Source organism: Aspergillus pseudodeflectus (assembly GCF_044049435.1).
Source record: "Aspergillus pseudodeflectus strain CBS 756.74 chromosome Unknown BJX68scaffold_19, whole genome shotgun sequence".
NCBI classification, from domain to species: domain Eukaryota; kingdom Fungi; phylum Ascomycota; class Eurotiomycetes; order Eurotiales; family Aspergillaceae; genus Aspergillus; species Aspergillus pseudodeflectus.
In genome coordinates, this window is record NW_027263795.1 from 248356 (window position 1) to 273687 (window position 25332).

Here is a 25332-nt window from a genome sequence, read left to right on the forward strand (position 1 = left end):
GGCTTCTCGTTCACTACTGAGCAAAGTCCATAACTCCCTCTTGAATCTCATCATACTTTGCTCTTCTTTAGTGAGAAGGTCGTCCCATTTTCTGAAGAAGTCACGATGTGCCGGAGTCAAATGTTCCATTGCTTGCACAAACTCATCGCCAAGACCGCTCGTTTCGCCGTCACCGTCATCTGCGAGCTTGTGGTAAATGAAACAAGATGTCTTCGAGTAGCAGTTCTTGCACATCGAAGGCCTCTTGATCATGGGTGGTAGTTGCGTCCTGTCACGTACAAATCCAGCCACGCGATTACGCTCCTGTACCATGTGGAGCAATTCGTGCCGGATGCCCCGTATGCGGAAGATTTTAGACGTCTCGAGATAGTATAAGAGTCCGAATGTCACTTCCACATCTGATAAGCCGTTCACATTAGTTAAGACTCCTAGACAAAGCAGCTCAGATTTCATACCTACCATAACGGTCGGAAAGGAGCAAAGTATAAAGTGCAGTCTGGGCTCGATGCGCTTGATTTGTCTCTTTGTTGCCGGTTTTGAGCTCAAGAGGCACAACAAGATTTTGTTCGCCTTGTCCCTGATCACAGGTGACTTGAACTGTAGCATCGATGTTCCCTTTCAAGCCATACATTGGCGACCATATGTGTTCCTCCACCTCTAGGAGCTTGTTGACACTTAGTTTCAATTTCGAGCTGTTTCGGTCCTCAACGAGTGATTGCGCCTGTTTATCATCAGCCGGAAGCTTGTTAACAAGGTCTATCGGTTGCACTTACTGTTGGCTTCTGTCGAAGGAATAGATCCGCCCAATGCTGTATGCCAGGAATCCTGCCCATCACATGATCAATGGCTTCGTTGACACTCATGGAAATCAGGTATAGCTCCTCCACATGCTTAACTGCGACGTCTTCGATGAGTGCTCTCAAGGAAGCCGTATCCCACGTGTTGAGCTTCATAGCCTCCTGGAAAAGCTCGTGAAATATGTTTCCAAAGACCTGCGGCTTTCCAATGTCAGAGCTTCTTTTGATGCGGTCTTGGAGCACAGCTCGTCGCTGACAGCTGATTGAATCCGCTATGACTGTTGCAGATATAAGATGATCAGGGTGGATTATGATCATATTCTGAGCATCGTTGACCACGCAGTGACCCGACGCATCGAACTCGCCAATTAGGTGGATATAGAAGTCCTTTTCGCACGGGCTATCGAACCAGGAATCCCGAAGCACGATAACCTTTTTACGTTTCGTGATCTCGTCTTGTACCGATAGAACCTGGTTACGAAGTTAGTATACTGGTAAACTTTCAGGGCATGTAGACCGAACCTTTTCTGGCTGGAGGCGTCTTTTCTGGGTAGGATATGTAGACTCAGCAATATCAATAATCAAGTACCGCTTGATAGCTTTGCGGCCTCTGGAATTCTATTTATAATATACTTAGCAAAGAACTAAATATATTCACTAAGGATGACGAACATTATCTGGGCCATCTTCACCTGTCTGGGGTATCGGTTGGTCAAAGCAGTCAAGGTCGAAATCGTCATCGCCAAATTCATCGCTAGACGTTATATACTGTTCATTGGCTTCATTATCTGATGTTTCTTGGCGTACCGGCAGCCCTCCCCTACTATTGTGAGGGAGCGGGTGCTCCAGTCTCTGCGGCTGTTGGATAGTTCTGGGAAGTTTGCTGCTCGGCGTTTCGTCACATCCCGCAAGAATCTCATCAATATTATCTGAAAATCCTTCAAAATCGTCGTCAAACTCATCAATGTCAAGTGCTGTATCATTTCTGGTGGGTATAAGTTGATTCGTGTCCGAGGGTAGTTCGTGATTCATGCTGTCGAAAGAAGGTCGACCCCCGTCCAAGGGCGAAGCATGTCCGTGTTGTGTGTCTGGCTTCCGTAACGCCATGTTGGGCTGTGTCGATTCCACAAAAGGGTCCAAGGAAGCTTCTGCCAGCTCAAGAAAATCATCGTCCAGGTCATCGTCACCAAAATCTGAAGAGGATTCTTGCAGCGTCTTTCCAATTGGCGGGGCGCGAGGGCCACCCACAAAATCATCTGGCAAGTCTGGTCTTTCGGCTGCAGGCTTAGTCTCGAACGGTGACGCTGATCGGCTTTGGCGTGTGGTCGTAGGTGCCAGGGGCGTGGTAACCTTGGGAGGATCTGGCTGTTTAGGAGGTACCTTCTTCAAGCTTCGCTCCATTTCTTTGACAAGAGAACTGAAATTGGATGCCTTGAAGTCCTTTGGAACCATAATGTTGCTTCGAGTCCGCGAAAAGATAGCACGGCCTTTTGGATGGCTTTCTCCTTCAATCTTCCGCCTCTTCGCCTTCGAACTGGGCCACTCAGCATTGCAACTGTTTGATCTCCGCAGTCCCGAAGAATCTGGGCCTGATCTAGCTGATCTAGGTGTGTGCGGGGAGGATGACAGCAGATTCGCAAAGCGTGGTTGCTGAAGGTCCGTAACATTGGTGGTGGTTTTGGCAACGTAATTGTTCCATAAATCTGCCGCGAGGTCGTTCTGTGGAGTTTTGAGCACGGCCTGGAAAGACTGGAGGTCAAAGGTTCCCTTCTGCGCTCCTTTGGAACTAGCCAAAGGAGAGCTGCTCGGGGAGGAGCTATGGCGGCGCTTCTTGCTCTGCGTTGCGGGCGTCTGTGTACTCGGATTCGAACTTGGTGGAGCATGCTGCCAAATAACATAGTCTTCCGGCGTAAATTCCTGTCTCACAGGAGCCCGGCTGAAAGCATCTTCTGCATTACCGATAAGATCTGCTAGAGGCAGCCTATTGCCAGGAGTCTGAGGGCATTCTTTGGCAGGTTTCGACTCTAATACGTCCTGTAGGCGTTGCTCAGGAACCGACTCCGGTTCGGTTTGTTCTACCACACCATTCAACCGAGAGGCCTGATTCTCTTTGTCTGCAAGGGCTTTCGGCGGATCAGCCTTCGTGGGTGATACTTCAGTCCCATTTTCGTCATTTTTGTTCTTATATAGGAAAGCGTTCAGCTTCGAGCGCGACGCTGTGGAGGCCGGAATTGGATGCGGTTGTCTATACATGGGGTGCATAGCGATGTTGTTTCCCCGCAAACAGAGAGCAGCAGGGCATGGCGGAGAGGTCTTGGTGAGCAGTGAGTAAAGACCGATCTGCAAAAGAATGAAGTGAGTGATGGGAAGGGCAGCATACCAGTTTGTTTGCTAGGTAGATAAAACGATTTCCTATCAAATCAGAGAGGGAAAGGGTACGGCAGAGTCAACACAGGCCACCCTGGTTGGCGCGGTGATTCCTAATTTCGGACGCGTCGACGCGTTTCAATTCTAGTCAGCCTCAGGCAGTAAGGCTTTCTGGCCTGAGCCGTATGGCAGAAAGGCGGCATCTCGAGTAGCCCCGATCTGGACTAGTTCCTTGGCTCCATCGGCCTTTTGCGGCTTCTCAACATCGTGCACCGGCACATCTCGTCACCCCTCTACCCTCGACCCAGTCCCCATTCCCGACACGAACGACCCAGCCTATATCGGGGAATTCTCAATTGGCACCTCTCCTCTCACGTCTTGTCAAAAAAAAAAGGCATCTCTCCCAGCCCGTCGTTCTCCGCGAACTCGCCGCACTCTGTTTGACAGGGGTCTTTAACCGCCACCGCCTGTCTCGGTCAGTTATCAACCTCGAAGCAGGACTCATATTTCATTATGTCTGTTCGGCCGCTGTCACATTGCCTCCGCGCTCGCTGCATTCGAAGCAGCCCCCAGAACATCCAGGGCTTCTCCACGCGAAGCAATGTCCGCGCCGCCGACCATGGCGACCACTACGATCCTCCGACTGGGTACCTCTTCGGTGTTAAGCCGGGCCAGAAGTACGTGAAGGAAGGCTGGGAGAACATTTGGTACTACGGATTTATTGGCAGTCTGCTCGTTGCTGGAGTTGCATATGTCTTCAAGCCAGACACCTCGTACGTGCGCCCTCCTAGCATTCTTCAAGCTTTGATTCATACTTTGATGGGCTTTTTAGAAGTTGCGGAACCACCTGACTGACATACTTCATAGGATACAAACATGGGCTCTGGAAGAGGCCCGACGGAGGCTGGAAGCCGAAGGTATCCTCGAGGATCCTCAGCGCAAGTGAAATGTCTTACCGCTCGATTTCCGCTGTACCTTGTACATAGAGTGATCAGAAAACACAATCTCGGTCGAGTGGTCGCACCTATCCCGGTGAGGACGCATTTTTCCGGATTTAGATGGTGTTGGTTGTCTTGCGTCCTTCTTTTTCCTTTCCTCTTGTTGACTGCGCGCATCCTAACATATTGTATCATGAATCATTATTTCTCACACTTTGCTTTACAGAGCGATGAAATGGGAAGAGAAAAGACATATACTTATAGACATCCATCTTTGGGAGACTCTGTGTCATCTTGGAATAAGCAAGAACTGTAGGGCAGGTTCCTAATGTCAGGGATGCTTGTCTAATTCAAACCTGGTCAATGCTTGATGCTTTATGTTCCATCGCGAGCTGCTCCTATATCTCTGGATATATATCGGTTCTTCTAAGCAAAGGCATCTCCCTCCTGACTTTAGCCAGGAGATCTAGATCAATGTCCGCAGTCGCGATTTGTGGCTCTTCATATTCATCACCAAGCTTGGCCAGAACCTCTCCCCATGGGTTGATAATGATGGAATGGCCATAGCTTCGTCGTTTCTCATTATGAGGGCCTGCCTGAGCGGCGGCTATCACATATGATTGCGTCTCGATTGCTCTGGCGCGTAGAAGTGTTTCCCAATGCGCTTTACCTGTGGGGACTGTGAACGCGGACGGATAAGTGATAATTTGAGCGTTCTGGCGTTTCAGTGCCAAACTAATCTCCGGGAAGCGTAGCTATGGTGATATCTTTAGCAACTTTACGGCTCTATCAGGTAGGTAGGCGACTGGCTCACATCAAAGCATATAGATAGACCAACACGTCCCAGCACTGTGTCGAAAGGGGGGTGTATCTCCATCCCTTTTTCAACGCTCCTATTCATGGAAATATTAATATGCAACTTATGAACTCTGCAGAAAAGACAACCTACGCGCTCTCCTTCAAGACTGGCCCCCCTTTGATGTCAACATCAAAGAGGTGAATCTTCTGGTAGCGTTGGGTGATGTCACCCTTGTCATCAATCCAGATAAGAGTATTCTTGACTTTGCCATTCAAAGCTGGCTCATGGATGCCGACATTGATGTGCACCTTCGCTTCTCGGGCTTCGCTCTGGAGGCCTAGAACGAATTCACTGTCCTGTACTGAGCGAGCAAGCGCTATCGTTTCTGCCGGAGATGACCCGATATAGTCCGCTGCCTCTGGGAGGAACAATGCCTGGGCATGGGTGTGGTCAGAAATGTTGTTTTCCTGTAGAACAAGGAGTCGACAGTAGTACTTTTGCCCCAGCATCAGCTGCCTTTTTTACCAGTATCCGACATTGGGTCAAGTTGTGAGAGATTGAACTTGTCGAGCATAACTGCCCCACGGCCTAGCAAAAGTCATTTGACTTGCTCGTTCATTATAACACGAGAAAAGCAAACACGGCTGAGCTTACTGCGATGACCATAGCTGTTCTGATATCACTGACTTATTTCCTGAAAATCGCAAGATTTTGAGATCTATGAGGGGGATACAATTACGTCTTCGAGGGGTGCCCCCCAGCGCGATCAGTGACTTGCCTGATTCGGAACAGCGTCTTTCAACTGCGGAATTCTGATCAAACCTCCGCCGACTCCACCACCAACTCTCACAGCTACTACATCCCAGCTCATTATTCTGACGATACTTTGGGCCCGGAGTACACGGGTCGGTATTGGAGCAATATGAAGAGCCTCAGGCGTGATTTTTTCTCAGATCCGCATACCGCAAATGTAACCAGCAAAGTCTTCGTTCGATCAACGAAGAGCGGCAAAGTCCAGAAAATTGTACGCGAGCTTTACCTGCGGCAAGACATTCCTTGCTCGTCGAGACTATGCACGATATGCCCAACAGTCGCCCCGGAAGATGCAAATGGAAACAGTAAGAAAATGTTCCCAATGCCCGCTTCGGAAGTCTTGTTCTAACAAACCTCTGCAGTTGCGCCTTTCGTTCTATCGGAGCAGCCCGCAGGGACAACCGCTTTCCCCCGCGGCCACTATATTGTCCCTGACACGAATGCGCTTCTGAATGGCATGGATCTGTTTGAGCATACCGGGGCATTCTACGACGTCATTATTCTCCAAACCGTCCTTGAAGAGCTGAAGAACCAATCGCTACCCCTCTACAACCGCCTCCTCGCACTGATCAAAACCGACGAGAAACGTTTTTACCTTTTCTTCAATGAGTTCCGTCTTGAGACGCACGTAAAGCGAGGTCCGGATGAGTCGATTAACGATAGGAATGACCGCGCCGTGAGAACCGTAGCAAAATGGTACTCGGAGCATTTGCGCGCAGTGACAAAGAGCAAGAAGGAGAAGGCCGTCCCGGCAATTGTGGTCATTACAGACGATAAGGAGAACCTGCGCAAAGCAAAGGAGGAGAATGTGACGGCGTTGTCATTGGAAAATTATGTCAGCGGGTTGGAGGATGCGGACAAACTGCTCGATATGATCAACGAATCCAGAGAAGCGAGACACGCAAAGGAAACCAGCGGCGAGCTGTTCTATCCGGAATACTACTCGATGTCGAAGATGATGACGGGCTTGAGAGCCGGGAACCTACACCAAGGCGTGTTCAATGTCTCGCCATACAACTACCTGGAGGGTTCTATCAAAGTCGCAGCATTCGATAAACCTCTTATTATCATGGGCCGGCATAACAGTAATCGAGCTATCTCTGGAGATGTGGTCGTCATTGAAGTACTGCCTAAGGACCAGTGGAAGTCGCCATCAACTAAGATTGTGGAAGAGGAAATCGTTACCAAGAATGATAACCCTGAAGCTGGAGATAATGAAGCCGTTGTGACCGAGAGAGAACAAAGGGCGCTCCAAGAGGAGGTGAGACAAGCCCACGGCAAGAACTTGGAGGGGCGGCCGCAGCCGACAGCTAAAGTTGTTGGTGTCGTCAAGCGAAACTGGCGGCAATATGTTGGAACCGTTGATTCAAGCTCTACCAGTTCCCAGACTACCGGCAGGCGCCAACAGAATGTCTTCGTTCTTCCAATGGACAAGAAGGTGCCCAAGATCAGGGTCCGGACGCGACAAGCCGCGGATCTATTAGGCCAGAGGATTCTAGTAACGATTGATGCTTGGAACCGCGACTCCCGATATCCCACTGGACACTTCATTCGCTCACTTGGAGAGCTGGAAACAAAAGGAGCCGAAACAGAAGCGTTGCTACTTGAATGGGATGTGCAATACAAACCCTTCCCCAAGTCTGTACTGGACTGCCTTCCGTCAGAAGGTCATGACTGGCGAGTACCAGAAAGCAGGGACGATAAAGGGTGGAATGGACGCCGGGATCTTCGAGATCTTCTAATTTGCAGTATTGATCCTCCTGGATGTCAGGATATCGATGACGCTCTGCACGCACGCCAGCTGCCGAATGGTAACTTCGAAGTCGGTGTGCACATCGCAGATGTCTCCCATTTCGTCAAACCGAACAACGCAATGGATCTTGAGGCTAGTGTCCGCGGAACAACAGTCTACCTAGTCGACAAGCGTATCGACATGCTTCCCCATCTCCTCGGTACGGATCTCTGCTCACTCAAACCCTATGTTGAACGTTACGCGTTTTCAGTCCTTTGGGAAATGACGCCCTATGCGGAAGTCGTGTCTTCGGACTTTACAAAGTCTGTAATTAGATCCCGTGAGGCTTTTAGCTACGAACAGGCTCAGCTACGCATTGACGACCCGTCAAAGACGGACGACCTGACTCAAAGCATGCGCACCCTTCTCCATCTCTCAAAAATTCTCCGCCAAAAGCGTATGGACGCCGGCGCACTCAACCTCGCTTCTCCCGAAGTCCGAATTGAAGCGGACAACGACGAAGTTGGCGACCCTCTAGCAGACGTAAAGACTAAGGCAATGCTCGCAACAAACAGTCTTGTCGAAGAGTTCATGCTTCACGCCAACATCACCGTCGCCGCCAAAATCTACAGCACCTTCCCCCAAACCGCTATGCTTCGCCGTCACGCTACACCTCCGCCTCAAAATTTTGAAGAACTTATTAACCAGCTCACCAAGAAGCGTAACATGCGTCTCGATGTCTCCAGCTCTGGCGCCCTCGCCGACTCCCTCGACCGCTGCACAGACGCCGAAAATCCATTCTTCAACACTCTCGTCCGCATCCTCGCTACTCGCTGCATGACCTCTGCCGAGTACTTCTGCGCCGGTGCCCACGCCGAGTCCGAATTCCGCCATTACGGTCTCGCCTCTCCCATCTACACGCACTTCACCTCGCCCATCCGCCGCTACGCAGACCTACTCGTCCACCGCCAACTCTCTGCTGCAATCAACTATGAGGGTGAAGACGGCCGCGCCACAATCGAGGGCTCCATCACCCGCAACCGCCTCGAGGATATCTGCCGAAACATCAACTACCGCCACCGCAACGCGCAGCACGCCGGCCGCGCCAGCATCGAGTACTACGTCGGGCAGGCGCTCAAGGCTCGCGGCGAAAAGCTCGCCGCCGATGGCGTTGACTCGGGTATTGAAGAAGACGGCTACGTCATGCGTGTCTTCGAAAACGGGGTTGTGGTCTTTGTTCCTCGTTTCGGAATCGAAGGAGTCGTCCGGTTGGAAGATTTCGTGCTTCCCGGTGACTCGACAAATCGCTCTGTGGAAGAGAGGCGGGAGCTTGTGACCCGGCGTGAGAGTGACTTTGATCCCGAGGAGTATACCCTAAAGGTTACGGAGAAGGGACACGAGTCGAGCGATCGCGCGATGGGAGTGGAGCTCTTCCAGAGGGTTAGGGTTAATATCAGCTCTGTGAAGGAGGAGAGCGGTCGTGGGGTTGGAAAGAGAAGAGTGAGGATTTTGATTCTCAACGGGAAATAAAGACGGGGTTTTAAATAGAAGATACTTGGGTAAGTTTATGATACGGCGTTGGGGATGATGACTACAAAAACAAAATATGTATAGCCAATCTACGCTTGAGGGATATTATGTGCTTGAGCATGATATTGACTCATGAGATTTCATCTTATAGAAGGTTCTGTCCAATGGGTATATTATGTACATTTCAGGATTAGACCTTTCTAGCAGCCACCATACTACGAAGAAGAGTATGAGGATACCAAAGTGCCTTCTTCGAAGGCACTGCCGAACAATGTACACCAGCCTCACCAATATCAGCCTCGCCACTCTTCTGAACCACACCCGTGCCTTTTTCATTGCTCCCCGTAGTTGCCGCCGCAGCCATCTCCTTGACCCGAATATTCTCGCCTACCTTCCAACCGCGCACAAGCCACAAACACGCCGCAGCCGCAATATACATCAGCCCTGTAAAGATCTGAACATGCAGATAAACGTGGTCTTCGGCCTTGTTATTCCTTAGTAGTAGCGCAATGGGCTCCGCGACTGTTGTCGGTGGGACGAGGACGAGCCAGGTTATGCTCAGGCCGCCGGGGAGGTCCTTTAGGTCGATGATCTCAGCGAGGACTGGGGCGACGGTTGCCCAATATGTGCCTGCTACTGTGCCGACGAGGACAGCGAAGAAGGAGACGAGACCCATGCTCCGGGCGAATGTCCAGATTAGCAGACAGAGGACCCCGCAGAGGAAGGAGAGGAAAGTCGCGATGTTGATCCGGCCGAGTTTATCGCTGAACATTCCCACGAAGGGGCGGCCAAGGCCCTGGCCCAGATTGAGCAAGGCGCTGATGATACTGCTCTGGTGCGCGGAGAGGCCGACTGAGGTGGCGAAGTTGGCGATACTAAAAAGGATAGCGACGTAACCGAGCATGGTGAAGACGCCCCAGCCGAGGAAGAGGAGGAATTCGGGTCGTTTGAGTAATGGTAGGTGGAAGGCTCTGTAGCGGCTTCCGACGGCTTTGTTGCGGTCTCGTAGCAGGTTTGCGCATACGAGGTTCACGACGCAGGCGAGGATTCCTAGGATTCGGAACGCCCAGCTCAGTCCGAGCCGAGGAATGATAGCCCCTACTGCGAGCGAGTACATCATTCCGCCTAGGCCGGACCCGGCGGCGTTGATGCCCATGGCGAGGCCTCGTCGACGGGAGAACCATTGCGGGGTGATACCGACGCTACCGACGAAGAGGAAGCCCATACCTATTCCAAAGCATACGCCCTGGCTAAGGAAGATCTGCCATCTTTGTGTAACGAATGAGGATCCGATGAGACTGAGTGTCTCGAAGAACACGCCAAGGTTCAAGACTGCCCGAGTACCAAACAGGTGGATGAGATAGGTCGCTAACGGCGCGATAAGAAGAGCACAAGATATACTTAAGCCGCCGGTGAAGGCATACATGAGTGGCGACGTGTTGGGAAAGACGTCGTTGGTGAGATAATGGGCAAGGAAGACTCCATAACTCTTTAGAATCGGTCAGCGGCTCAAGCAACTGTTGGAAATCGACAGATGAAATACTGACACTATTGATCCCCCATGTATGGGCATTAATCCAGAAGACACTCGCCACGCAGACCCAGCCGTATCCACCATCTGGGGGTACATCATCTCCAGGTTTCTCTTGCTGGACAGCAGCAGCTGGATTGCGCTCAGCGCTGCCACGGTGCCCCTCCTTCGATTTCTGCGGCGCTAGGTCACCGTCATGTTCTCGGGAATGGATTATATCTATTGGCGTATTATCTGCCATCTGCGATGGCCAAAAGAGTGGAGGGCGTAGTCAAGGACTGGGAGCTTGTGTTGACTTCCAGTTCGGGCATGCATAAAAAGTTGTCGAGGTTGCTCAAGGATATCGGATATTCTCTATTGTCCAATATGCTTCTATCTGTGGATGAATCATCGACAAGTCTCCAGGACTTAGAACTGAAAATTTTGGTGGCGAAAACGCTTGAGGGGAATAAGCTGAGGAGAAATCCGGGGAGAAGAACGAAGATGTGTCATGGATTGCTCGAAAAAAATATAGAAACTAATATCACAAGGCTAAACCCCAAGCCATCTCGGCTCTTAGTCCGACTCCTGCCCTCGAGTCTCTAAGAGCACTAGCCGGCACATTAGCCGGTTGAGGAACTTGAGGCCGTGCGGAGCAGGCCGACGCGGGAGTCTCCACGAATCCATGGAAACAGGCGAGTTGGAGATGTTAGAATACGGCAAGGTCATTGGTTGGTAGCGCCTAGCTTGGTATCCCCAAGTTGGGGAAAGTTCTCGCTTGGCTTAACTAGATTCCTATGACATTGGAGTCAAGCTAGCATGGTAGCAAATACCAGCAACAATGAGAATGGTCGTTGACTGGTAAAGTGGTTTGATAAGCAAGGCCAGGTCTTGAAGTAGAACTCCAAGACATATAATTGCCTTTATTTATGAGTGAGTTAAGGGCCATTCGGAGGTTTAGTGGAGGTTCAAGTAAAGAGGTATATGCTATCGCTATACCAGTTCTCTTTCCGCCCAACTCTGAACAATTCCCCTGGTCGTCGGTTCATACTCTTTCAATTGAACCTCATCCCCAGAAAGAAAGGTATTTGCGTGGCAGAATGCTAACGGAGGATCTTTGTGGTAGACTACAACGTCCCTCCACTGCAAGGCCTCTTCGTCAACTTGCGAAAGATCCTCGTAGAATGCCCGGCACCTGGAGACATCAGCGGTGCAACGGTACACATGCAGCATTAAGAGCATTCGGCCGAGGGATGGTTTGCCCTTTCGAAGGATATTCATCCGGTCGACCTGCACTGTCAATCTATGGGTATGGGGATCAAAATGTACTGTGTACAGGCCGTCACTGTCACGGAGAAGATGGCGGAATATAGCGTAGTGAGCCTGAGAACAATAAGTATATTTTCATCCCACAACATGCTGAGACTAGTAAAGCACTTACTCGACTATGTGCTTGCCCCCATTTCTAGAGTGAAGAAGTTAGTACACTATTGTTGATCGGATGATGTTGGGTAGGACAATGTTACCCTTGTAGAGGGATCATAGTTTGCTAATCCCCGAAGCCCGTCCACCCCTAGCTGCAAGTACATGTTATAAATCACTATAATATCGCGTCAGTACATATGAATAGTCACCGAGGTTGAGCATACATACGATCTTTGGGCTTGACCACGCTGTCCTCCGTATAACCAAAGACAGCAAGTATATCCGGCTCGTCAATCAGATAAGCACCCACTAACTCGGCTCTGCATTCATCCACTGTCGTTGCCAGGTCGCCGAAAACTCCCGTCCAAGTTTGCCCAGCGCGATACCAGGAGTCAACTGGATTCCCGGTAAGAGGGCTCAGGGGCGGATTCATCGGGTCAAAGTTATAATTATCCTTGAAAACTTCCACGAGGAACCTTCCAGTACCATGGCCCAGTATCTCATGAAGCACAACCCAGATATAGTAGGAGTGAAACCGGTGGTTCTGATATCGTTCTTGCTCGTTTTCAGCTACCAACTGTAGACCCCTAGCGCGAATTCTTTCGGCTAACATGCGGTTCGAAAAGATGATGTTTTTGTAGCCTATGTCTTGCCGTATGTCGTTGTACTAGGAGGTTTAGCTTGTGGTCGAGCGTGGTGGTTTTGGCACTCACATTTGGTAGGTTAATTCCTGGGAATATATTGCTCGAGCAATATGCTAGACCTTAATATAACAAAGTCAATACGTCCCCGTATAGTAAAAGAGAATAGTTTGACTCACTCTGAACACTCGAGAAGTCAGGGGGATCAAATATATCCTTCTCAAAGGGTCCTTTTCTGATGCTGCCAGTGCCCTCATTAACCCATGGGAGCTTAGCGACAAAGATATCCGCTACGTTTGCAAGCTTGTTTAACAGCTCAGTCTCAGAAGGCTCAGGTATTCCGACTATTCCTTCAAATTCTGCGCGTACACCCAACGGGTCTCGATAAGGCTCAACAAAACCGAGAACTGTCTCCACTGTTGGAGCCTTATCAGTAATCCATGTCTTCTGCGCCTCCCTGTAGAGCTCTAGGTCTCCAAGTAAAAAGCTATCCATAGTCTGGTGCAAAACCTGCTGCTGTGCGGGATTTGATGTATACCTGCTGGCTCGTCGTACGCACCTGCATACCTGCTCAAGCTCCTCCCTGTGGTCACCTCGTACTAGGCGGATGTGTTTGTCTTCCAACGATCGATAGGTGGTACTGTTGAGTACCTCGGTACTCTCATCGACGGACGCTTGCAAGATGTCGTAGCAGTCGGTTCCGGATTCTTTGTATCTCTGTAACCGAGTGTTCTCCGGATGGATAGACAGATCTTCCATCAGCTTAGATATAGAAGAGAGGACCTCGGGAGATTCTAGGCAGTTGTCTCCGAAATAGTATGCGGTCTGCGTGAACGGACCAGGGGGTCCAAGACTGGCTGGAGGCTGTTGATACATATCTTTCAAGATATGATTGAGCAGCTCCTTTGTCTGAGAATTGCTTGAAGCTAGTCTGATGAGTGCTTCCTTCGAAATTTCCGGTACGAACTTTTGGTCCCCGGAGCCCTAGAGGAACAATTACTGTCTGTACAAAAATCACGGAGTGTGGACAATGCACTCACAAAGTAGTTGCCAATATTGGACAAGAATAACGCAGCATAATTGAGAAACTTATGAAGCTCCTCCAAACCAACATCGGCATCTGTTGCTAGCTGTTCCCAGTCGCCCTGGCAAGAACGATACAATGAAATAATGAGATCGAAGACTCCATTGGCCTCGGGAGACACTTGTCGGAGGATGATCCTGGTGCCTCTCCATGCAGCCCTAACAAGCACAACCAAAAATTAGAGACATAATCTTGCATTAGATATCATATACCAACGTACTTAGCCATCCAATGCGCATAAAGTCTTTCGTGTTTCGCGAGGCCGTCGAAAGCTGACGCGACACACAACTGGAACACAACCGGAGACGCCATCTTAAGGCCAATTATTACCCTGAAGCTTCTTGCACTTTCTACCCGACAGTCGAGGCCTGGATTAGTTAAATAGCCCAGCAATGAGCCTTTCTTTGCTATCGCAGTCAACAAGCCCCGCACATGTGACTCATATTTGGTACGACTCCATAATTCGTCTATCCGAATGAACAGACGACCTAGTCTAGGGTCGGCAAGAGACTTTGATACTGCCTTCGAACTCTGTCTTGAGTTGTTCCTGGTCGGACATACAGTAAACAAACGTATAGACTACCGACTCGATACCAGACTATCGAAGGATGACCCACTCAGTGGAGTTCATGCACATCAAGGGAATCGCCGCCAGGCTCAAACCTTCATCAAAGCCGGGCACGATAACGATCGAAACTATCATTATTGCCACCTGGCTGGCCAGCAGACACGCCAATTTGGAAGCTGAAAAAACAAGACCATTCGGACCATGAGTTGGTTAGGTTCAAGTTTACTTTTTAACTTCAGCTGAAATTACTTTGCTGCAGGCAGATACGATGAGTCAGCGGTCCGCTCGTGCCTGCCAACCATGAAAGTTGGTCATAGCTCCTCCGACCCGATCGCCGAGGTGACCCCAATCGTCAACGAGATAAACATCACATCCCAGGTCTCAGTCATATTATCCTCCATTGATATCTTGCTTCCTCTCATTTCCTCCCCTCTATAGATTTTATCTCTCACCGACTGGAACTGACCCACGCTCATTCACCTCTCTATCCACAATTCCTTCCATTCTCTTCCTTCCCAGCCACCCACTCTCCGCTCATTGGCCCCTGCGCGTGTCTCATCGCCGACATCATACTGCCACACAACAGACACGTCCACCGATACAATTCTCGTTTCACGCCTACCCACCAGATGATATGATATATAAGGAGACTGATCGCCCGCCAAAATGCTCCACCGATCACCTCTCCCTCAAAACAAGAGCAGAGATCCTCAGCGGAAGGTCACTCCGCCCGGCCCCTCATACATGTCGAACGATCAGATCGGTGAGTCCGCATTGCTGGCCGAGTCTTGGCATTCCCCAGAGCTTTTGACTTTATTCACCGTGTAACCCCTTAGCTTTAATTCGACCTCTTTTTTTTGCTGGCCTCATATTAATATATGGTCATTGCAGCGAGCTATCTAAGAGATTTGCGAACCAACCGACCGACACGACCCGGCGGCTCACGACCTCTACCTGGTAGAACAGACTCGCCCTCCAAACCTCGTGACGATCTTCCACCCCGAGCAACATCTGCAATGTCAATGTATGGGCATGGTGGAGCAACTTCGGTCGCACCAGCACCCGAAGTCGACCGTCCTCGTGCTACTAGTTCTCTCTCAAATCACCGTCCAGTCTCCTTTCGGAGCTCTTTCGGAAGCTCTTATGGAAGCTCAGCCGGACGGCCTCTAGTCCAAGAGCCGAAATATGTTCCCATCAGAAAGACTGTATCTCCAACCCGAGCCTTCTCTCGAATCCCTTCGAGCTCCCAAGCCTACCGTGAGAGCCCTCAGCGCCGCATAGAAAAACAGGAGGCGGCGTCACTGCGCGACGCATTGCAGGAGATGGATATTCAAGACGAGATTCGAATTCATACCGATGCGCAAGATGAAGCTACAGAACTTGTTTGGATGCATCAGAACCCTGGGGTGCCCTTCAAGAACCCTTATGCGCCTTACCGCAATCCTGATATGGAGAAGCAGCAGAAGACTCTTGGAGAACAGAACGGGTCACCAGAAGGACGCAGTGAATCACGAAGCTCATGGCGAAATAGTCACCGCCTGTCATTCAGAGGTCAATCCGCGAAGGATGGACCGGTGGCGGAGCATACTAGCGTAGGAGATGAAAGCCCTGCTCTTAGAAGAAGTGGAATACCGAAGAAAAACCTCAAGGTCAATTTTTCGCTGCCGCGGGAATCGGAACAAGCGGAAGGTGATTACGGTTTGGGCCTCGGGACTGTGAACAGTGACCAGTATAAAGGCATCTTCAGGAACCCCAAGGACCAAATCTACGAAGAGCCCCGCAATGTCGATAAGAATGGTGATGATGAACGCTCTATGTTCTCAAGGTCAGATTCATCAGCACTTCGATCGAAGCCGCGCAATGCGATACCTCAAGGATCCCGACCTTTGCCGAGTCGGTTCGGCAGCATTCCATTCGTCGACAAACTGTCTCGCTTTGAAATCCATAAAAACCCGCCTACCCAATCAAGGAACCCTGAATATAAGACAAATGCACTACCCTCGCCTCTTGTGCCTGAGTCACCGCAAGACAACGGCGAACCAGTTCGGACCAAGGATGGGCTTGAAATCAGGAGCGACGACATTAGAGCAGCGACGAGCAAGAAGAGGTCGGATCGCAGCTCAAAGCTACCAATGCCCACAGCTGTCAGTGATCGTACTGGGCGACCCATAGTGAGCTTTGATCCAACTTGGAAACCTACAGAGGCCCAGAGACCTACAGTCAAGGAACTGCCAGAGATTCAAGTGATCCAATCCGCCCCTGGACCACCCGCCATTGAAGTTTCGGAGCCACCTTCTGTACCAGTTATCAATCTCCCGGACGAGAAGGAGCCTACTATAGCGGAAATGGTGCCCTCACCTCAAAAATCTAAACCAGCTCCGAAACCGCCGGCGAACGTGAAGGAACGCCGAAGGTCCAGCTCAGGATTTAGGAGGTTCATGCCGTCACAAGATCGCTGGATGTCTACCTACTCCCGAGCTGGTGTGCCAACTGCAACATGCGAATCCTGCTCGCTCCCGATTTCCGGCAAAGTTGTTACAGCCGCCGGAACACGCTTCCATACTGAGTGCTTTACCTGCCACCACTGTCAAACTCCGCTCGAATGTGTTGCCTTCTATCAAGAGCCTGAAGTAAAGCGAAATGAGCGATTGGCAGATCCTTCATCAAGTGAAGAGGATCACGCACCAAGGTTCTACTGTCACCTTGACTTTCACGAGTTATTTAGTCCGAGATGCAAAAGCTGCAAGACGCCTATCGAAGGAGAAGTGGTTGTCGCATGCGGAGCTGAATGGCATGTCGGCCACTTCTTCTGCGCCGAATGTGGTGATGTATGTTTTCTCTATCATCTATTCAATTTGTCTATGACTAACGTTCTATCCAGCCTTTCAACTCTGACACTCCGTTTGTGGAGAAAGATGGCTTTGCATGGTGTCTAAATTGCCACTCGCGCCGAACTGCTCCTTCGTGCTCAGGCTGCAAGAAGCTTGTTCTCGATGACGTTGTCATTAGTGCAGTTGGCGGCAAATGGCACGATAGCTGTTTCGTCTGTCATGAATGCGGCGATGGGTTCGGCCCTGAGGGCCGTTACTTTGTCCGCGAGGGTGAGCCCAGGCGGACTGCAAGGGGTCGCATTATCGGAGGACCGGTTCAACTTGCTGTGTGTGAAAGATGCGAAGGCATTAGACTGAAGTCCTCCCCTCGCACCTAATCTCAAAATCTGGTCATGGCCATGCAATGACAAGGTTTGTGACTAACACCCAGCCGCACTCTAAAAATGCCTATACAGACTGGCCATGCGCTGTTGTCTTGATTTCATGATGGATAATTTCACATTTACGCAGTCACGCCTTTTTTTCTTTTCTTTTTGCATTGCCAGCGAATATTATGATTTAATGAATTTGGCGGCTTCTCTCAGGTTCTTCGAGTCAGAATGTTACGGTGTAAGGAGCTAGTTAGAGAGTTTGATATGAGCAATCTTTCAAAAACAACAAGCGCTTATATCCTGTATAAAATTCCATAGGCCTAGTATATCAAAGGGGCCAAGCGGGATCATCTTTCCGCCGGAAAACAGCCACATACTTATTGCCCTTATTCCTCGACACCTTCTTTCCTTCCTCAGTCGAATCCATCATAACCCTAACACACTCATCCAGATCCAACTCTTCCTGCGTTAACCGCTCGAACAACTCCTTCACACCCCCTTCCTCTGGCTCATCGGCATTCTCATCCTCCGCACTTCGTTCGGGGCCTTGTTGCTGTCCAAAATGCCTCAGAATCCAGAAATGATACTCTTCTACATCCGTAATCGTGTACAACAACCCGCCCGGCCTCAGCGCATACGCGTACTCGGCATTCAACGTCTCCGATACAATCCGCGCCTTGTGCTTGCGCGCCTTGAAGTGCGGATCCGGGAAGCAAATAAAGATTTTGGAGAGCTGAGAGCGCGCGAAGAAGTTCGGGAAGAATTTCATTGTGTTTGCGCGGAGGGCGGTGATGTTGTTGTAGCCGCCGGGGATTAGAGTTGTCGGGAAGGTGGTTTCGGGAGATTCATTATCAGTGGTTTCGGTAGCGGGTTGTTGGACTGGGGCTGGGGCTGGTATTGGTGTTGATGAGGAGGCTGAGGTCTGTGTTTGCTGGAGTAAGTGCAGCTGTTGGTAGCGGAGGGCGTGGATGCGGTTTGTTAGGTATTCGGCTACTTTGGAGCGGATTTCCATGCCTATTTGGCGGTTTGTTAGTATTACATCCCAGCCCTTTTCGAATATCCAGTTTAGGAAGACGGCATAACTCACCAACCATAAGCGTATCAGGAAGAACCGGCGCAAGCCCAACCAGCAACCCACCGAATCCACAGCCAATATCGACGACCTCCACATCTTTCAATAGTCTCCGGGCACCGGTGGCGTTCGTCTGTGTGGCGTCCGGGTTTAGGTAGGCTGGGAAATGCGTGCTCCAGTCCATATGTGCTGGGGTGAGGGGGCTATACCACACAACAAATGGTTAGCACAATTGCATCGCGAAGGAGCAGAGGAAGAGAAGGGATAGAATAAGAAAAAAGAGCAGCTATACTATTCGAGCAAATGATCCGAGAAGGGATTCGCGTGAGCGCGCTGCCGATAGTACTTCTTTTGCGGGAGGTTAAGCACCGAGCCCGCGGGGGAAGCTGATCCATCGCCTGCAGGTTCGGTGGTGGCAGCAGCGACCTTCTTGCGGAATTCTTCGCGCTTTTGACGTTTTGCGGGGGCGCCCATGGTGAAGCTTAAACACGGGTTTGGGCCTCAAGTGTGATAAATGACGAGTGGGCGTGGACTAGGGAGGAGTGCTGTCGGAGCGGGAATTTTTTTTCATGGCGGAAAGTCTTAAGTCGACGTCAGGCGGAGCGGAGGCAGACTTCCCCGCAATCGCATCGCAATCGACCCTCAGACTCGACCTCCCCTTTCATTCTATTCCTCCTCCTATATCTTCGAAGAATTTTCAAGATGAACAGCAGTTCGGACCCGTCAGCGACGACGATAGCTCCTTTCACCTTCCCCCTTCGATACAAATTCCCACCCTTTTTCAGTCTTCAACCGAACAGCAACACGCACGCCACGCAACTCAAAAGATGGTCGAATCTGATTCAATCCTGGTGCCGGCACCACCGGATCTACAAACTCACTCTCGTCGAGGCGGTCGAGTCGCCACTTTTTCGGAACGCCGAGCTCCGAAAACAGCTGCATCTAAGTGATGCGCGGATTGTGCTGGATTGGATGAGTAAAGGGGATGAGGAGGGGGGCGGCGGGAGGAGGGCGGAGTGGATTGATGGGGGGAATAAAGGGGCTGCCTGGATTTGGTGGAGGAGGCCTGAGGAGTGGGCGGGTGCTATTGCGGAATGGGTGTGTATATTCATGTTCATTGTCGGGGATTGTCTCTTAGTGGGGTTCAGAGGGGCTGACGGAGTGGCAGGTTGAGAATACGGGGCAGAAGAATGTTGTCCTTACTGTTTATGAGTTGATTGAGGGTGAGGCGACTGTGTCGCAAGGTACGCTGATCCTTGAGGCATTGAGGAACGGTGACGCTGACTTGGTTAGAATGGCATGGAATGGACGCAGAAGTGATGTTCAAGTCTCTTAACGTTCTCGTCAAGCAGGGCAAAGCGCAAGTCTTCGGTAGTGAAGGGCAAGAGGGTGTGAAATTCTTCTAAAACCCGACCAAACGAGCCTCAATCAAATGACACCAGTCGCTGGCTATTCCGCATGCAAAATAGGTGATGTACAAAAACTCCAGACAAGGCAATTCATGGCCACATGCAGGTATCGTAAGTGAAGCAACTCCAACCAGTTCCAACCCACCAACTCACTCTTCAGCCTGTTCCGTTATCTCCTCATCGAGTTCATACTCTTCGGCCTCCCGCAACTCCTGAGACATGGCCATATCGAGCAGCCAGTCTACCCGGACAATCCGCGGTGTCTTGCCCATGTTATGAACCAACTGGCGAAATCGTGGCCAAAGCTTTTGGTGCTCGGTGGCAATACTGCTGAGAAGATATATTTCCTTTCGATTCGAGTATTCCTCATCTTCGCTCTCATCATCACTCTCCTCGCGTTTGGATTGATATGAGACGCGTCCGCGGAATAGGTTGCATTCCCCGCCATTCGCGTCGACAATAGACTTGAAGGCCTCAAACCCTCCGCGGATGGTCTCAACGCAATAGATATGATACCCTTGAAGAAGCTTGTTTTTGTTCTTCTTCGCATTGGATTTTGACTGTTCCAATGTCAATCCAAATCGCTTTTCGGCGTCTTCATCATTGAGAAGAAAGTCGTTGGGGTTTAGAAGCTCGTTTTTCTTCAGGCACTGTTCAATGAATTCAACCTGCACAATCACCGGCCCATATGCCAGCGCGTTGACAAACTTTGGTGTTCGCAAGACGGATGGCGCAGCTAAATGAGAGCACTTCCGCGCATCTTGAACAACCATAATTCCGAGCTCACGAAGTTGGCGCTTTTCAATGTTAGTTTTGTTTGAACGTCGAAGATCATCAATTACGACGCACCTTATCAGCATCTTCTTTCTTCATATTACCCACCCACTTTTGGTAGCCGGTTATTAGAAGATGGATTGAAATTGGAGGCTTCGACTTCTTCTGCCTCTTGGTCTCAGCCGTGTCCTCCTCATCGCTCTCAGTTTGTGCCTCCATTGAAGGCCGTTTCTTACTACCATTAAGAGTCACGCGGTCCTCGTCGGTGACTCTCCGGCCACCGTAAATTACACCGCCGACGCGCTTCTTCTCCTTCTCATAGAGCGCAATGTCAGGTGCAATCTCATGCAGCCTAGCTGTTGCGGCTTCCTTAGATTTGCGACTGCTAGTAGACGACGGTGTCTCATTCTCTTTCTCATCGGGCGCGAGACGGGATCGGGCAGGGGTTTGGAGAGTTGCCTTCTTAGACTTTCCAACTCTTGGAGTGGCATTGGTTGTATCTGACAACGTAGTATCATCGACTTCCGTCGTACTCAGGGCCTTACTAGCGGTAGCATTCTGACCTTTGTGTTGCGGTGCCTTCTTCGGGACGGTAGGTGCTGAGGGGGTCTCTTCCGATGCGAAAAAGAGACTCTCGAGAGAAGACCTATCCAACCGCGTTTGACCCACGACCTCACCTAAGTTGGTACGTCGAGGGAAATGGGTGTACCTAGGATCAGACACGGGCATCTCCTTCCATTTTGCGTAAGACTCTTCAAGCCACAAATGATTGACCACCTCGAGTCCCCAGTCCCTTGCCGCTAAACACTTTTCACTGCTATCGTGCGCAGTCACCAAATGTGTGTTTTGTTGTCTCAAGGTTTTAGTGCATTCTGCACCTGTTGCCGAAATCAGATTCTCGAGATACGCCCTCGCCTCGCCAACGTAGTTCGACAAGCTTATCTTGTATTTCTCAAAGCCCGGGATCGGGGTGCGTGGGACTGGATAGTGTAGGAGACGGCGGTAGGGAGAAGTCCAGGTGTTGTAAGTCATGAGATGGTAAAGCCAGGACAGATTCCCCACATCTTTGTTCAATCTTGAAGCCATCCGGTAGGCGAATCCTTCTCTGTACCGGCAAATGAGAGTGGTCGCCTTCGAAACATCGGATGTTACCTCTCCGCCTCCGTCCTTAATAAGACCGGCAATGGTTTTCTGGAGATGCGAGCCAATTCCTAGATCTGGAGAGAGCATGACAACTTTTCCTTGAAACACTTTCAAGTTACTCTTGACGGGGGAAGTTATTGGGGTCGGTAACGTAGAGGGCTCTGGAGTGGATGCTCCGACAATGTCGAGGTTTTCTGCTGATCGAATTGGAAGGTCGGGGGCTGCGCGGAGGATCTCGGGATCAGGAAGCATATACGGGCGTTCATCGATTCGTCGCCCGAGCTTCAAGCAGTCGTCGAACCTTGAGTAATCAAGTCAACGTCAATTTACAAAACTTAGCGAGGGACAAGACGCCTACCAGTGTGGAAGGACGATTTTGACAGGAAAGTTCCTGGCTTTGACAAGTTGAGCTTTATCGGATCCGATTGTCAGATCGACGAGATGGGTGCACATCTGGGTGACCCTTGGATGGTAAAGGCCGCCTTTCGCCAGTACGCCACCAATAATCGCATCTTTGTCGCCCTCAGGAATGTCACCACAGGTGACCACCACGTCATTCAAGAAGAGTCGAGGGTCCGGGCTATATTGGCGGGGATTGGCCAGTTTCTTTTTGGATAATGACGCTAGCATCCATTGAGGTTTGACAACGGGAATCAAGGCATCATTGGCAGCGTCGAACTCAGGAAAGTCGATGGTAGTGGACATGATATGGCTGAACTGCGCCAAATCGGGGAAATCCGCGGGGTATTCGTAAACAACTGGCTCGCCGCCATGTTCCTCGAACGTGGATGCGAGCTATGGTATCGCAGGAGTTAATTCAGCTCTGACAGTTAGAGTAAGTAACGACAGTACGCACCTGTTGTGCAGAATCCAGGCTAAGATCTTTGGAGCATACTATGCAGACCTTGCACTGGCCGAAGAGTTGAACGTTTTCGTCTTGGTGTCCCATGATGGGAAAACACCTTCAGTTGAGGTCAGCAGGAATGTCGGATGAAAATGTGTAGATACTGTGAAAAGGAGAAAGAATACTGGCGGGTGTTCAGGTGTAGAGTCAAGTTGGAAGAGCCCCCGCGAAGAGATCAGATGAAGCAAGTGTTGCTCTGGAAGTTGCGTTCTGCGATGCGACGCGAATCTCAGCCTTTGGAACGCGACAGACCGACGCCAGGTCACGTGGTGCGCTGTCACAAATCGCCAAAGACCACCTCCGCATCGTTGATTTCATCATTGTTACTCGTCAGAAAGCCAACTTATTCCCAGCCAACCTTGAAAATGAAACCGTCACCATGTTGACCGACGGAGTAATTCATCCCTCCGGCGGCCGTTGTGACTCCCCAGGGCCCATCGGCGCGTCCGTCACATCTGGTGAACCTCGGCCCAGTAGGATAACCCACCTTGCGTCGGCAACAGGGAGCTCGGATGGTCCCGATCGTCTTCCCCATGCGGGTCAAGCCCCATTCCTTCTTAAATGTCCGAGGCCCAGCATTGAGATGCCTGAAGAATCATAATAGTCCCTCATAATACCAGCGCGCCTCACCATGTCATCTTCTAGCCCCTTTCGTGTCGTCGAACATGTGGTCCCGTCGCAGCATATACGAGAATATCCCGCTGCCACAGCGCATGCACAGGAGGATGTTTTGAACTTAGCTGTGAAACAATATATTCCCTTCGACAACCCTAATCCGCAGCCAGGGGATGTCACTATACTTGCCGCCCACGCAAACGGCTTCCCTAAGGTATGTGCTATTTTTTCGCCTCACCCAAGTCGGAAATCGGCTGCTTTACCTGAGTGAGTTCCGAAGTTAACAGCCGCCTGATAGGAACTTTATGAGCCTCTTTGGGAGGAAATTCTTGCTCGGTCAAAAGCAAACGGATTCCGAATCCGAAGCATATGGATGGCGGATGTTGCGCATCAGGGGCAGAGCAGTGCCATAAACGAAGACCTACTGGGAAATGACCGTATGTGACGTCCGGACGCTCTCTTGCGCCTCCATACAGAAAGAATAACCCGTGCGACTAGCCAGCTGGTTCGACCATCCGCGCGACCTCCTCCATCTCGTGAATGTAAAGCGCAAGGAAATGCCACGCCCTATCATTGGCGTCGGGCATAGCATGGGAGGCGCACATCTGTTTGTCTCCGTGTCCACCTAAAGTAACGCGATTTCTGATGTATCTATTCTAGTGTTCAACTGAGCCTCATGCACCCTCGCCTCCTTCACTCCCTCGTCTTACTCGACCCGGTTATTCAAAGACAAACCACTCAATTGGACCCTATCGACCTCGGCAAGCAGAAACTAGTCATCGCCAAAACAACTCAGCTCTCAACATACCGTCGCGACCAATGGCCATCACGAAAGGCCGCCGCAGAGTCCTTCAAGAAGAACCCGTTCTACCAAGCTTGGGATCCCCGTGTCCTAGAGCGCTGGCTGCAATATGGTCTACGCGACCTGCCTACCGCCATATATCCGCTCGATGAATCCACCTCGAAAAGCAACGAGAAGCCAGTGACTTTGTCAACAACCCTACACCAAGAAGTCTTTACCTACTCGCGACCAAACTACGACGGACCCCCTGGATTCGCCGTTCCGGTCAACAAGGTGACTCATCCCGATCTCGACCCTGACCACCTAGGATCCTGGCCCTTCTACCGCCCCGAGCCGTCACGTATCTTCGCGCAACTACCGCACCTCCGCCCTAGCGTGCTATACATATTCGGCGGAACATCAGACATGTCCCCACCAACCATGATGGAAGATAAACTCTCACACACGGGCACGGGACTCGGCGGTAGCGGCGGTGCCGCGGCCGGACGTGTCCGAAGCGCAGTCCTCGAGGATATTGGGCATCTCGTTGCCCAAGAGGCGCCTATTCAGTGCGCCGAAGAAGCGAGCAGCTTCCTAGGGATGGAGCTGAAGCGGTGGAGAGAAGAGGAGAAGCTTTTTAAGAATCAGTGGAGTACGAAGTCGAAGGTAGAGAAGCTCACTATTGATCAACGGTGGAAAGCACATGTCCCGCCTCCTGTGCGTCCGAAGAAAGAGGAACCTAAGCCCAAACTGTGACTTATGAGGAACTCATGATATCTCGATGGGTGGTTCTTCAACGGGTGGTTCTACATGTTTGCATATACATCAGAGTATAAAGTTCAGCATTTATATGGAAGGAGCGAGCGAGGGTCTCGTATCTGCTCTGAAACCTCACGCCACTCACCAAAAGTATCCGTTTAGACCTTCCATTTACTTTAACCTCTTTTCAACCATGACACAATCCTCGATCTAATCCGTCACTAAACTTTCACTTAGATCTCTCCTCAACCACCACTTACATCTCTAGTAAACCTCCACTTAAGAATTGAGGACCCCGGTATCCTTTTGATCCTCTCTGCGGATGGTACGAGACTACGACGAGAAAAGTGTTTCTATGGATTCAATTCTCATAACTGTGTTTCTATAGGATACCAATTCGAATATACCAGACTACCAGACCAGAAACGTCTATCGAAGAGTTATACCGTTCAGAAAACCGTACTAGAAA

At 50.6% G+C, this 25332-nt stretch overlaps 11 protein-coding genes across 11 annotated transcripts; 5 read left to right on the plus strand and 6 right to left on the minus strand.

Annotated features, from left to right (window-relative positions):
- Positions 1-306: 306 nt before the first annotated feature.
- Positions 307-3182, minus strand: BJX68DRAFT_73949 (bifunctional ATP-dependent DNA helicase/ssDNA endodeoxyribonuclease DNA2). The gene is made up of 5 exons (XM_071049686.1): positions 1470-3182; positions 1320-1415; positions 774-1268; positions 456-721; positions 307-398 (listed from the first exon to the last, which is right to left on the minus strand). The coding sequence occupies exons 1-5, from the start codon at positions 3057-3059 to the stop codon at positions 353-355; spliced, it is 2493 nt and encodes an 830-aa protein (XP_070899518.1). The 5' UTR covers positions 3060-3182; the 3' UTR covers positions 307-352.
- A 495-nt stretch (positions 3183-3677) lies between these two features.
- BJX68DRAFT_266447 (uncharacterized protein) lies at positions 3678-4110 on the plus strand (the record flags this gene model as incomplete). Its single annotated transcript, XM_071045512.1, has 2 exons — positions 3678-3937; positions 4032-4110. The coding sequence occupies 2 exons, from the start codon at positions 3678-3680 to the stop codon at positions 4108-4110; spliced, it is 339 nt and encodes a 112-aa protein (XP_070899519.1).
- A 349-nt stretch (positions 4111-4459) lies between these two features.
- Positions 4460-5658, minus strand: BJX68DRAFT_73953 (carbon-nitrogen hydrolase family protein). Its single transcript, XM_071049687.1, has 5 exons — positions 5556-5658; positions 5397-5489; positions 5052-5335; positions 4917-4995; positions 4460-4857 (listed from the first exon to the last, which is right to left on the minus strand). Exons 1-5 carry the CDS (start codon positions 5565-5567, stop codon positions 4501-4503), a joined length of 825 nt encoding a protein of 274 aa, XP_070899520.1. The 5' UTR covers positions 5568-5658; the 3' UTR covers positions 4460-4500.
- Positions 5659-5745: 87 nt separating this feature from the next.
- On the plus strand, positions 5746-9071 carry BJX68DRAFT_73988 (exosome catalytic subunit DIS3). The gene is made up of 2 exons (XM_071049690.1): positions 5746-6019; positions 6077-9071. The coding sequence occupies exons 1-2, from the start codon at positions 5824-5826 to the stop codon at positions 8974-8976; spliced, it is 3096 nt and encodes a 1031-aa protein (XP_070899521.1). The 5' UTR covers positions 5746-5823; the 3' UTR covers positions 8977-9071.
- BJX68DRAFT_73985 (MCT family MFS transporter) lies at positions 9072-11047 on the minus strand. The gene is made up of 2 exons (XM_071049689.1): positions 10524-11047; positions 9072-10465 (listed from the first exon to the last, which is right to left on the minus strand). The coding sequence occupies exons 1-2, from the start codon at positions 10746-10748 to the stop codon at positions 9167-9169; spliced, it is 1524 nt and encodes a 507-aa protein (XP_070899522.1). The 5' UTR covers positions 10749-11047; the 3' UTR covers positions 9072-9166.
- Position 11048: 1 nt separating this feature from the next.
- On the minus strand, positions 11049-14091 carry BJX68DRAFT_73984 (dipeptidyl peptidase III). The gene is made up of 8 exons (XM_071049688.1): positions 13857-14091; positions 13593-13794; positions 12732-13536; positions 12625-12674; positions 12140-12578; positions 12013-12086; positions 11928-11951; positions 11049-11869 (listed from the first exon to the last, which is right to left on the minus strand). The coding sequence occupies exons 1-8, from the start codon at positions 13946-13948 to the stop codon at positions 11480-11482; spliced, it is 2076 nt and encodes a 691-aa protein (XP_070899523.1). The 5' UTR covers positions 13949-14091; the 3' UTR covers positions 11049-11479.
- A 472-nt stretch (positions 14092-14563) lies between these two features.
- Positions 14564-17679, plus strand: BJX68DRAFT_236527 (LIM domain protein). The gene is made up of 3 exons (XM_071040033.1): positions 14564-14967; positions 15096-17032; positions 17086-17679. Exons 1-3 carry the CDS (start codon positions 14871-14873, stop codon positions 17410-17412), a joined length of 2361 nt encoding a protein of 786 aa, XP_070899524.1. The 5' UTR covers positions 14564-14870; the 3' UTR covers positions 17413-17679.
- Positions 17680-19052, minus strand: trm8 (tRNA (guanine46-N7)-methyltransferase). The gene is made up of 3 exons (XM_071040034.1): positions 18771-19052; positions 18494-18681; positions 17680-18420 (listed from the first exon to the last, which is right to left on the minus strand). Exons 1-3 carry the CDS (start codon positions 18950-18952, stop codon positions 17735-17737), a joined length of 1056 nt encoding a protein of 351 aa, XP_070899525.1. The 5' UTR covers positions 18953-19052; the 3' UTR covers positions 17680-17734.
- A 128-nt stretch (positions 19053-19180) lies between these two features.
- Positions 19181-19884, plus strand: BJX68DRAFT_266454 (ESCRT-II subunit protein VPS25; the record flags this gene model as incomplete). The annotated part of the gene is made up of 3 exons (XM_071045513.1): positions 19181-19576; positions 19647-19722; positions 19772-19884. 3 exons carry the CDS (start codon positions 19181-19183, stop codon positions 19882-19884), a joined length of 585 nt encoding a protein of 194 aa, XP_070899526.1.
- BJX68DRAFT_236531 (BRCT domain-containing protein) lies at positions 19514-23060 on the minus strand (the record flags this gene model as incomplete). Its single annotated transcript, XM_071040035.1, has 5 exons — positions 19928-19998; positions 20048-20684; positions 20737-22105; positions 22163-22599; positions 22661-22753. The coding sequence occupies 5 exons, from the start codon at positions 22751-22753 to the stop codon at positions 19928-19930; spliced, it is 2607 nt and encodes an 868-aa protein (XP_070899527.1).
- On the plus strand, positions 23048-25310 carry BJX68DRAFT_236534 (putative toxin biosynthesis protein). The gene is made up of 5 exons (XM_071040036.1): positions 23048-23537; positions 23622-23760; positions 23822-23930; positions 23984-25188; positions 25252-25310. Exons 1-4 carry the CDS (start codon positions 23340-23342, stop codon positions 24858-24860), a joined length of 1323 nt encoding a protein of 440 aa, XP_070899528.1. The 5' UTR covers positions 23048-23339; the 3' UTR covers positions 24861-25188; positions 25252-25310.
- The last annotated feature ends 22 nt before the right edge of the window (positions 25311-25332 follow it).